The sequence below is a fragment of the Mustela nigripes genome, chromosome 3 (genome assembly GCF_022355385.1).
Source record: "Mustela nigripes isolate SB6536 chromosome 3, MUSNIG.SB6536, whole genome shotgun sequence".
Lineage (NCBI taxonomy): Eukaryota > Metazoa > Chordata > Mammalia > Carnivora > Mustelidae > Mustela > Mustela nigripes.
The window spans coordinates 154,099,588-154,112,357 of NC_081559.1; the positions used below are offsets into that span (position 1 = coordinate 154,099,588).

The following is a 12,770-nucleotide window of genomic DNA, read 5'->3' on the forward strand; positions in this document are numbered from 1 at the left end:
AGTCCAAGTCTAAGAATAAGCAAGATCTTATTAATGGTTATACTCCATACATATCACCTCTTGGAATTCTAACAACAGCCTTATGAGGTCATGCCAGGATTATCCAGAGGAGAATTATTTCCAGCTGAACAGGGGGAGTAGAAGCAGGTTCAACAAGTAGTACAGTACTTGAGAGGAGAGTTAGGCCCCTTCCCTTCCACACTCCACACTGCCTTTGGCAGGGAAGACAGAAGCATCACTTTGCCCCGCGCCCCCGCAAAGGGCAGAGTCCCAGAACCAGTCAGTTCCAGCCTGATGCTGTAAAGTCTCTAACTTTACAGTGAGTGAAACAGGTACATACAAGATTTGCACAAACGCTCAGGGGACCAAGGGGTCATACAAGTCTCCTTCCAACCACCAAGGCCCAGCCCCCACTTTCTTCCCCAAAGTAAATACTATGATCAGATGCTTGCACCTATCTTCACAAATTTTTCTAGACAAATGTAGCATACTGTACACATTGTTCTGCTCCCTGCTTCTCCCATATCACCATATATCTCAGGAATAATTTCACATCAACACATATAAATCGCTCTCATTCTTTAAACACTACAGATGGATTTTTATGCTGAGGTCCTTCTTTGACTGCCTATGATTAATTCTTATCAAGCACAATGGACAACAGAGAAAAATAGTCTTAAAACATTCCATTCTGACAGATTTTATAACAAAACCACAAACTCCAGATTTGGTTAAAGTTCAAAAAATAAAAACAGAAAAAAAAAAAAAAGTGGGAGGTTTGGGGGTCACCTGAGTGGCTCAGTCAGAGAGGCCTCTGACTCTGATTCATATTTCAGCTCAGGTCATGATCTCAGGATCCTGAGATGAAGCAAGCAATCGGGCTTTCTGTTAGTCCAGGGAGTTTGTTTTCTCCCTCTCTCTAAATAATTAATTAAATCTTTAAAGAAAAAAACAAAAAGATTCTCACCCTCTCCTTCTGCCCCGCCCAATCAATCAATCAATCAATCAAGTGAAAAAGAACCACCAGTGTTTTTCCAAATTAAATGAAACTGGACAAAACAAGGTGAAATACCCTGAAATAATACTATTTAAATGAAGCAGACCTAAAAGTCCCCAAACTGGTACATTTTTGTTGTTGTTTCTGATTCTGGGACATCCTGGTTTATAAGCACACATGAGCTCTTTCATTAACTCCTCCTGACTCCTGACTCTCTGTTCTCTGCCTTCTCTCCTCTACATAACGTTAGGACTGAATGAAATTTCATAAATTATCCTGTAAATAAAACTTCAGTGTCTAAAAAATGTAAAATAGGTAGGCTGCTCTGGTAGAAAGTTAAGGGTCAGACCCAGCCCACCTGACCACTTTTTATTCCCCCCACCCTGGCCCAGAGGTACCTACAAAAAAGGAAGGAATCTCAGAACAGGTCAAAATTCTACGCAAGAAGCAAAAGCACATAAGGGAGCCACGTCCCAGAGACAGCAATAAAAATCCTCAATGCAACAGCTACTCTTTAAAGAACACCTACCACTTGACAGCCCTATCACCATATTCCAAAAGTAGCTACAGACCACAGGAATCCCTGGTGCAGGGATGTACGAACAGGCCCTGAGACCTCTTTCTGGAGTCACATGAGACTCTGAGTCTATGTGGAGTAGGGAAGCTGCTCCTGAAACATCCAAAGTGATTCTAAATTCTGGAAAGCTAGGGGTGCCTGGGTGGATCAGTGGGTCTTTAAGCATCTTGATTTCTACTTGGGTCCTCATCTCAAGGTAGTGGGACAGAACTTGACATCAGGCTCAGCGCTCAGTGGGGAGTCTGCTTGAGATTCTCTCACTGCCCCTCCCCATGTGAGCTCACCTGCTCTCTCTCTCTCTCTCTCTCAAACACATAAACAAATCTTTTAAAAATAACTTAAATATTCTGGCAAGCTAAGTGCATTGGACACACAATCCAAGTTGTCAACTCTGCTTCCCTAAACTCACCCCCGTATCCAAGTTCTAATTATTATTCCTCCGCAATGCATCTTACATCTGCCTCTTCCTTGCCCTCCTGCAAACCCAATCCTGGTCATTCTGAAGCAGGAGCTAAAGTAAAGTCTAAGCTGCAGCCATAAGCTTCCTGCTTGGCCTTGGCCTCCAGTCGCCCCCCATTCCCACCCATCTGACTGAGCACAATCAAACCAGCTCTCAAGAAACAGGACTTCAGGGACGCCTGGGTGGCTCAGTTGGTTGGACAACTTCCTTCGGCTCAGGTCATGATCCTGGAGTCCCGGGATCAAGTCCCACATCGGGTTCCCAGCTCCACGGGGAGTCTGCTTCTCCCTCTGACCTTCTCCTCGCTCATGCTCTCTCACTGTCTCTCTCTCAAATAAATAAATAAAAATCTTTAAAAAAAAAAAAAAAAGAAAGAAAGAAACAGGACTTCAATTGGGTCCATGGTTTCCCCTTGTCTAGCACACCTTTTTTTTTGTTGTTTTTATTTTGGATTTATTGAGATCTATTTCACCATGGCATCTTTCGTCCAAAAGAAGCCTAGCTTGGAAATCTAATATACAAAAGCTATTTATCATTAAAGCAGAACTATTCTGGTTTCCCAGGGCCAATGAAAGTTGAGAGCCCGGGCCAGGCACCCTTCATGCCCAGTCTCACCCTGAGGGGTCCTATAGGACACAGTTTTAAAAAACTTCTGGCTTCCTCAGAAGATAAAGCTTAAATCAAAATGCTTTGTATTCAAGACACTTAGGTACTTTCTGCTTATTTGCCAATAATCACCCTTGGGTCCTCTTCGATACAGCCACATTCTTCAGTTTACTCTCTCTCCAACCCCACTCACTCCACCCCTATAGTCCTCCAAAAGCCCCTTCCACATCTGGCTTTCTGCATCCACATTCCTACTTTATAACTGCCCACAAGCCCAAACAATAACTTTACTTTGATAAATCCTGTCTTAAGACAAGCTGAAATTACCACTCACTCCCCACTCTAAAATCTCATTTACTATACCATTTAATCAGTTAAGCCATTAAGCCTCCCTAACTTATGTAGCAATTTTGCTCGTCCTGAGTGGGTTTATCATTCAGTGGGAATTAAGTACACACTGAATTACATGTATACCCATTAAACGTATACAGTATACGTGTATGCAAACCTGCCTAGTCTGCGTCTCCGTCTTAACACGAGGCTTTACACATAGTAGGCATTCATTAAATATTAATGAATTTATTAACTTACTTCTGATGGACAGCCACGAGTAAATATTTTTTTCTTTCAGATATTCAAAAAAGGGTCATTACTAGGACTATCCCAAAAGCATACACTTTTATTAAAAATAGGAAAATTAGGTTTAATGGGTTGTTCATTTTACTGTTCTTCATTTATATTTTTCCCTGATATTTTATACCCGCTCCCTCTAGCCAACACAAAGCTTGCCTTGGACAACTCAGTGGAGATTGATTACATTTACCTTCCATTTAAACCTGAACAGACCTACCTATCCTTATTTAAACAAAGGGATGAGAATTCATTGTCCACATTTGTTTCCCATCAGCGGTCAAATGTGGATCTCATCTCTAAATAAATCTAGCTAGAGAAGAGAGTGAAAACGTGTGACAGATAGGCAAAGGGGTTAGATGGGAGAGAATACTTGAGTGACACATGATAAAAGTTATAGAATCCTAATAGTCACTTAAAAAGAACACTTTCACGGGAAAGAAGGATTACTAAGTCAGTCTGATAAACACCACAGTTCCAGTCCCAATATCATCTGCTGTTCTTCCCAGCTGTGTTTGCTCATCACTGTGTACATAACATATGCATAGATTCAGAAAATAAACTAGCAGTCTTTCATGACCTGTCTTACAGTTCACATCTTCCCAGATCTTGAGGTTAGGGGAAGGAGTACAGTACAGCGAGTTTTAACCACAGAGGCCAACCCACTTTCTAAGACTTTGTCTTTATAGCACAACTTGGACCATGCTTATGACATCCACTGGGGGATGACTTTCCAACCATTGATACTCTGCCATGGGACATGCATTTGAAATGCTCTTGGCAATGCCGCTGCTCTGGTTCCCTACCCCCAACTCCACACCAGCATCTGTAGGTACCATTCCCTGCTTTCCTAGTATGTCTCAGACCTCCTCCTTGAGTATCACCAGGGTGCTCTCCAAAATGTCTAGTGGAAGGGACTTCCCAAGCACTCTTTAGAACAGCACTGTACAGCTAGTTTCCTCCCCAAGTGCTCGGCCCACTGCCTCTAGCTCATCACTGCTCTGGCGTTGTTTCCTCTCACGTGATTAGTGCCCACCTAGCTCTTGAGCTTCTTCAGACAAGCTGCCATTACATCTCACGGGAATCTCTCTGAATTCGCCGATACAACAGTCAATCCAGTCAATTTTGGTACCAACTAAGAGTTTACCGCCTACATACTTTGAAGACATTCTCCTTGGTGGCAACAAACAAACAGAAACCACTTCAGTCTGGCCTCTCACTGAACCTTGAATGCCAATGCACAAATCTTCTACAACCTATGAAGCAACAGTAGTTCCTGTGGCTTCCATTTCTAATGACAGATGAAAATAGCAATACTTCCAAGTCCTGTCAATTGCAGATAGTCCTAGTAAACAGAAGAAGTTCCTACTGCCATCCTAGATGATGCCAAGGTGCTCTCTTGGTCAAATCAGAAGTATAAGAATGCCATAGCCTCTAAGTTCTAAGAAAGTCCAGATCTAGTCATTATTAACAATTTCACAAATTAAGATTAAACTTCCCATAATGCCTAAAATGTGTACAAACTAAATCAAAGTGTTACTGGTAATAACTGGGTTTTAAAACCAATAGCAGACTATGTCTTCAGACGATGCCATAGGACAATTTCAGTCTTTCTTACTTAAGAACTGATCCCTCGCCAAACAATAATGTGTTTTTGTTCATTTAAATACTGAACTGTTCATTTAAATAACTAACTGTTTCTTACCAGGTTCTCTCCAAAAAATGGTTTAAAGAGGCCACTTTCTAAATTTCCAAGTGACTTGGGTCCAAACCTTTAGACGACGGGCTACAGCAAATGCCCAGGAAGCACAACCAATCACCGCCAAGCGTTAGCTTCCAGCCCCTCACCCAAGCATCAAGTTCATCTTGTCCAGCAGCCATGAGGTGAAAGCATAAAAGCTATCTTCCTTGAGCAAAACCTGAAATCCTCAGTTCCTTCTCACTGTAGAAACAGACTCATGCCTTCTTCATTCACCTTTTAAAAGGCCCAGTAATAACTAAAATTTCAGACAGTCACCAGGATGTTCACCAGGATGGCTGTGGAAAAAAAGGCCTCCCTGTTCCCAATGCCACTTCTTTACAGTGGAGAAGAGTAAGGAGATAATGATGTTCTATATGGTCCTTCTCCCCAGCCATATTGGAGATCAGGAGCACCCCACGCCCCCACCTCCCTCCACCCCCAGAAATTAAAAATTCAGGATTTTTTTTTTCATTCACCTAACCGTGGAAAATTCTTGAAAGCCTACTTCCAGCATCACACATAGACTCAGACATGTGAGAGATGAGAAGCCTAAGGGTCCCTGAAATCTGCCCTTCATTTCACTTCTGAAGAATTCACCTAAGGGGTGGCACTCATCCCAGGCCACACAGCAAAACAGGGACTGAACTGGAAAGGGAACCCCAGTTTATCCATTACTCAGTGAAACACGTGCGCGCGCGCGCACACACACACACACACACACACACACACACACCATGTCCTTCTTTTTACATTATGTAATTACACCTGCAAGCTCCAAACGATATGGAATCCCTCTCCTCTTAAGAAATGACCAGGAAGTTGGCCTTGGCTGGACTGGGAGACGCAGATGACCAACTGAGATTAGGGACACTAGGCAGAAGACAACTCGAGAGTGCCGAGTGAGATCAACAAAGGAACAGTCTGATACCTCATGGCTTCGGTGTAGTGCGGGAAGGTGGTGTTCGGAGGAGGGAACAGAATTTAGTAATGGAAAAGCCTGGATTAGGAGGTATTGAGGGATACAAACTGGCATACTCTTGGGCGTGTCCAAGGATGGCTGTCAGGCAAGGGCAGAAGAAAACAATGGATGTATGGCTGATGGCTGCTAAGGAGAATATTTAAACAAGGTAGGTATTCAGAAAATATGCTTCTAATTATCAAACTTGGGAACAAAGCAGGTAATTAAATTGGGGAAACAGGGCGATCTCAGCTTTCCATATTGAGGCAAAAGGCCAAGCCAGAAGATCAACTACAGCCAGTCTCTGAAATGAAGTTTTAAGCTGCTTTATAATTTGCTTAGAAATCAGTGATGCCAATACATGTGAGGGTAGACCCCAGGCTCATAGTAGGTCTCCAATATCTGTCAGTTCCTCCTCTCTCTCCCAAGACCAACAACTAGGGGGCAGCCCTTGAAAGCCCAGAGCACCCTCAGAAGTGGTCTACGACGCAGCTGTTAAAAGATTAATGAATCTAGTCAATCACATTCCCTAAGGCACTTGGAGATGCTGAGATTGCGGGACAAATGGGAAATTTTTACATTTGTGTGCTCATTCAACAAGATCTATATTCTCAAGGCCCTAGTCACCCAAAGGGTGATTTGCCTTAGAGAGCCTGACCAATATCTATAAAATGAATGCCTGCTTGATTCCCTCATGGGCTGCATTATAAGGTAACCTCAATTAGAACTATCGAAGCAGGGGAATTTTTAAAAGTTGATCTCTTGCAGTCCGTGAAAAAGGTTAGTGGCTCTTAGCAGCACTGAAGATCTTAACCTTCTTCACAGGAGGGTCTCGTGCCTTAAACCTCAACCGTGGGGCATTACTGCATCAGTGGTTCTCATGTCAGAGCCTGGACATCACTTTCTAAAGCAGGCACATTTTGAAAAGAGTCGCAAGAGGCTTCCCCCCAACTCCCGTTGGTGCCTTATAAAGTTCTGAGGCTTCAATGCTGAATGTGGCTCCAGCACAAAACAACTCACTAGAAGATCACATCCCAAAATGATGGGCCTGTGTCTGTGAAATAAACTTTTCTTACACCGATCTGTGATTCAGCGCCATTTCTTGAAAGTGGCAAAGTACTTGGTGCTGTACCAGGGAATCCACCCACGTGGCTGCCCGGGTCTCTGAAAGATATGCCAGCACAATATGCTACAATTTGGCTTCAAACTGGAAATTACGTTGCTTAAAAGCATTATTCGTTGGCTGATTACAGACACAGATCACAGGTACACACACACAGTACTGTTCTTCAAACCACTACTTCTTTTCAGTTGGTGGTGCAGAAGAAACATCGCATTTGTTAATATCCATCCTCCTCCTGTGTCCCAATGTCTGTCTCCCCCTTAACCCATTTTGGAGATACTCTGAGTTTAGCTGTGAAGAGTGTGTCTGGCCATTCAAGTGTAAAGCCACAAAGCTACAAAGCCTCCAATTGATCCTAAGCAGTGATCACGTCTCAACCTGGACAAATTACTATAGCCACAAGTCAACCCACTAGCAATTGTGGATAGAGTCAATATTGAACCTGATCCAAATTTCATCAGTCTTCCTTCTCCCTTAATTCTCTATGCCCAGTTTTATATGGATAGCAATGCCATTCATTTTCTTATTAAAAGGATGAAGTATTATCTGTATTATGATTATTTAAGATGTGTTAGAGTTTTCTTCTTCCTTAATACTAGATGATTTACAAAGAACTTGTCTTTCCTAGAAAGGTCACTAGTAAAATTCATCCAATTTTTCTCTAATGTGGTGCTTTCCCTGTCCATAAAACTTATTTGATTAGCAGTACTATAGAAGCTAAAGCTTTTGTATGCAGGCACTCAAGCATAATTTAATCATTTTATTTAAGCATGAAAAAAATTATTCTGAAAGCCCTGTTAGGTAAAATATCCCTGATTAGTTTAAACTTACATTTGCAGGTATATTAAAGGTAAAATAAATCACAGGATGCTTACTATGCAATAGAATAGTGTTAACTTTGTTATAATAGTCAGCAGTAAGTTAAAAATTGTAGTATTAGAGAATGCAAGGAATAGCTATCTCATTTTAAATAACTATATTTAAACAGATTATTTAAAAATAAATTTTGCTTTGTGCAAACCCTTTTTATATTACCAGGATTGTCACCTATGGAAACCTCTTTCATAGTCAAACAAGATGAGGTCCTAATTGCATAATACCATTTATCTGCTGAGGATAAAAGTGCCAACAAATGAAAATGCACATTAAGCAAGAGATTGTCAGAATAGAAAATTGTCTTTTTTTTTAATTTTTTTATTTTTTTTGTTTTTTTGTTTTTAAATAACCCACTCACACTAACAAAAGACTGCAGTAGCTTCCAAATTATAGGCTGTTATTTTTAGTGGAAGTAGTTCAATATTCATATTGGAGCAGATGTAGCAGTTTAACAAAACAGCTCTTCAAATCCTGCACAAATTGAAAACAGGAAAACTGATTGCATTTTCTCTTATCACTTTCCTTTTCTGAATTGACACTTTTGGCCTTCTGAAAATTTACACATGGCTTTCATCTCAACAGCACCTGCTGATCAAATAGAAACCTAACATTTTCATGAAAATGGTATAAAGGACTAGTTTTGTTCTAAACACTGCAAAGGGCATCAGTTGCCTACTTGATGGCAACAATTGCTGTGTATAAAGCATATTCATCATAGGTTTATATTTTCATTAAACTGTAAAAAAAAATATGTTAAGTCCCTTCTGGTTTTCTTCCCATACTCACTTTTGTATGACTCAAATTTCTTTGACTCAATTCTCCCTAATACTTAGCTGTATTATGCAAAGACTATGTGAAATGTACAAAAGGGAAGATTACACTAAGAAGATAAGGACAAGACTTACTATCTTCTCTGTCTCTGCTTGGAATATACACATATTTATTTTGACATATTACTGTCTATGCATATCTATGGGCATAAAATACATACATCCCATCTTCATTTTCCAACCACCAAAAGAAAACAAGAAACACAAAAGTCAAAGTCAGGCTCTATTTTTGGAAGGGGCTTTACACATTCTTTTTATCAGAGACAGCTTCAGCAGGTGCTTTAATGTTTGAGTACCCCGAACTGGGAAAGAACAGGTCTCACCCAAGCACAAGCTGGCAAACACCTAAATGATGTGACCAACCGCTCCCTATAGACACCACCGGAGTAGGTAAAGGGAAATCTTGAAAATGGGTATTCTTATAAGTACCACGTGCAAGATTAATAGCCAGGATGCTTCTCAGATTTTTCAATAAAAGTGCTCCCCATATTTCTCCGTAACATCCAATTCTGGGTAAAATTAAAGGTGTTCCTAAGACGTGCTACCTGTCAGTTTCTTAGCCAAAAGAGCTCTGCCCCTTCTGAAGGATTCCAGGCTGTCCGTTCCCATTCTGCCTGGGTGATAAGGTAACCTGAAGGCAGAAATGACATACAGTAATATATGTGCCACTCTGACCAGTTGGTCTGTGAATTTCAGTGTTTCATCACGCTCACTGAGGCAACAGCAAACCTGAAATGTCAATATGTTCAGTCAATGGAAGTGAAATAATGGGACTCTATTGTCTTACCCAATCGATCTGCCGCTGTCAACAAGGAAACATGCCCCCCCCCAGGCTTTAAACAAATTTTAATTAGGCTTTTAGTTACTGGATCCTATTTACCTATGGAAACACCTACCTCGATGATGTGTACGAGGCAAACAATATTTTTTTTCACTTTTATCCCTTTAAAAAACATTACAAAGTTGACACTATAATTCTTAGAAATACACTCATGAGTCAATAAAACATTTCTTTTTACTCTTCTTTTTTTAAAAACCCACTCCAAGGGGAAAAAATTCCGTGTCTCAAGTCTAAAACACAATCTACCTGACGGCGTCAGAATGACTTTTTTTTTTTTTCTCTAAACCATGTTGAAACCGTACTATCAAATCGATTAGCTGCATATTAAAAGTAGTCTACATTTGCTTTTCTCACTCATTCATGGACCACCGCTAGCATCAGTTCAACACCCATTCAAAACAAGTCACACAAAACCCAACACCGATGATCAATTCCAAAAGCCACTACCCTTTCTGCTCAGTGTATCAATCCGAAACACAAGGGGGTAAATGAAACTCCTGTTAAAATAAGGGAGATGGTGCTGAGAAGGGCAGGGGGTGGGGTTAAAGAGGAAAGAAGATGTTTCCGTCATTCAATTTCCCCTAAGTTCTATGGCCCTTCCCTGCTGCACCAGGAGAGAGACAAGCTCACCTTAAAATAAAAATTAAAATAAACTAATCAAGTTGTTAAGCAGCTTCTTCTCTCCCCCTCTTCATCTAAAAGCTTCAGCGTTCAGTCAATAAATAATCTATTGTTCCCCCTTTATCGAGTCTCTTTAAACCTATTCAGACTGGCAAAACTAAACCCAATTAAAGATAAGGCCCTCCAGTAATCTCACCTCGGTGAGTCCTGTCTGGATAGCAGAGGTGATGGGAGATAGCGTCCAGGCCAGGACTGATGCCTCCTTCTCACCCCGCACAACAAAAGGCAGATTTCTCTTTCTCCCTCTGCTAATCTTTAAATGTAAATTCTCTCCGCCCGCTAAGAGGAGCGACAGATAACATGTTACATCTTCACTTCTCCTGGTCTTATCGACTTCTGAATCGTTTGGAAAGGGAGAGAGGGAAAGAGAAAAGCAGCTTCCCCGCTCCCCCCACTCCCCCCTCCCCACCCCTCCTTCCTCCCCGCTCGCCTCCCCTCCCCGTTCACGGAGATTACCTTCTGGCAAAGGAGCGCAGGAGAGGCGGCCGCAGCCGAGGCGGCACCCAGACCGCGGCTTTGTATTCATTAAACACACATCGGAGCTTATCAGAAGTAAAAGGCTTGTCAGGATGGCACATTGTGTGTGAGTGAGTGTGTGAGCGCAGGAGGGAGAGGAGAGAAGCCAACGTGCATCAGGGTGATTACAATATCAGCAGGGCCCAGATGGAGGCAGGAAAATAAACAGAGGGTGCGTGTGAGACGGAGCGCGAGAGGGAGGAAAAGTGGGAGAGAGAGAGGGAGAGAGGGAGAGGGAAGAGGCACAGGCTGGAGGGAAGAAACCGAAAGGGATGGTGGAGGTGGGGGCTCGGGCCTCAGGATGGGGGCAGCAAGTGGGCGCGAGGGACCCCAAAGGGGGCGGAGGGTGACAGCCGGGGGGGGGGGTTGCTTATATCCCCCAAACTGCCCCTCCTCCAAGAAAAGGGAAGGAATCCGGACTAGCCAACTGCATTTCCCTGTTCCAGGGCCAGACTGAACATTTTGGAGGTCCTGTCAAGGTCAGAAGGGATCAAGAGCTCCCTTTTTAGCAGAGCATAACAATGAGACATTCACCATCTCACCTCCAGCCCAATTGCCACAATTTGCAAAACAAACCTATTTGAGCCCTCACAGCTGTTAAGCAGCCTTCCAGACCAACCACGAGTGGAAGTTCTTGTCCCTCTCTTCCTTGGCCCCAATACCCCAAAATTCCACCCTCCCCCCAACCCACACCAACAGACAGAAAATCTCTTGCCCTGGGCTTGAGAGTGTCCCAGCAGAAGACTTGTGCTGCCAGCATCACGGTGATAAGAAGGACCACTTGTGATTGGTAGCTACAGGTGACTCCTAGACACCTGCTCCACCTCCAGAAATTGTGTGGGGGGAGGGGGTTCCCTATGTGTACATCTGAGAGTCTATTTTGGAGGTGGGAATTTGAAATTGAGGCAATCAATCTCGGCCTGAGCTGCTTCACAGCTCCTCACCCACCCAGCGCCCAAGAATCAATCAGAAAACAAGCAAGGGCTAATGCTCCTCCGTCAGACCAGAGTTCATCCTCCACCCCGTCAGGGTCAGAAGGGAGATACACCTGAGTAGTCCCATGGGAGCCCCTTTTCACTTTTAAATACGCCCATCAGACAATCTGAACATCTGATCAGATCCTTAATGGAGTGCAGATAATGCAGCAAAGAAGGTTATTTTATTGGGGGAAGGGGAAGTATTTGGTTGTGTTGCATTTCAAGGCACTGAAGCTTGGTTAAGGAGCTCTCATGCAGTATGAAGAGCAAGTTTAGAACGAAGTAGCCAATAAACTGCATAATTGTTGATGACATACATTGTAGCCCCAGCTGCAGTGACACTCTGGGTTATAACACAGTGTATGCATAGGTCTTAGTTAAGGGACAAAATGGTAGAGGAGAGGGAACGTAAGGCTAGTTAATAGAGAAAAAGAAAAGGGAGAGTCTTAAAGGCAAATTTGATGAGAAGGCATTGTTTAATCGAGCACCCCCCTCCAAAACACTTAACCAAAAAACATCTGCATGGGTGGTGGCCTCCCCACCCCCCCAGCCCCAGCCCCATGCTCCTTTGCCTAGAGGAGAATTCAGAAATATTTGATAGGTAAGACAGAGTGAAAATAAGCTGGACCTAGGTGGGGGAAGGGCATGTGTGAAAAATCTTGTCATGCAATGAATGTCAGATAAAAAGGGGTCTGCCACAATCCTCCAGTAATCCAATAACATGGAAAACCTCATGGTATCACTGAGACGAGAACAAGGTAATATTTTTCCATAAATCTTCAAAAAGTGGCCAGGTTCAATAGAGAGAGAGGGGTGCAAGGGTAGGAAGTAAGCCATTTGGCAGGGCACATTACAACATCAAGTGAACTTTAAATGGGTGAAAATCGGCCATTCTAACATGTTTTAAATTTAATAACGGATTTCTGGAGTATCATTTTAGCTCTCATAAAAGCTCAC

General features: G+C 42.6%; 1 protein-coding gene across 1 annotated transcript in view; it reads right to left on the bottom strand.

Moving 5' to 3' along the window:
* The window catches only part of RUNX1T1 (RUNX1 partner transcriptional co-repressor 1), a 128,406-nt gene extending 117,418 nt beyond the window's left edge, over window positions 1-10,988 (bottom strand). Inside the window, 2 exon segments of the mRNA XM_059394840.1 lie at window positions 10,777-10,801; window positions 10,803-10,988. Of these exon segments, the coding sequence (XP_059250823.1) occupies window positions 10,777-10,801; window positions 10,803-10,898 (121 nt within the window). The 5' untranslated portion in view covers window positions 10,899-10,988.
* Window positions 10,989-12,770: the final 1,782 nt, after the last annotated feature.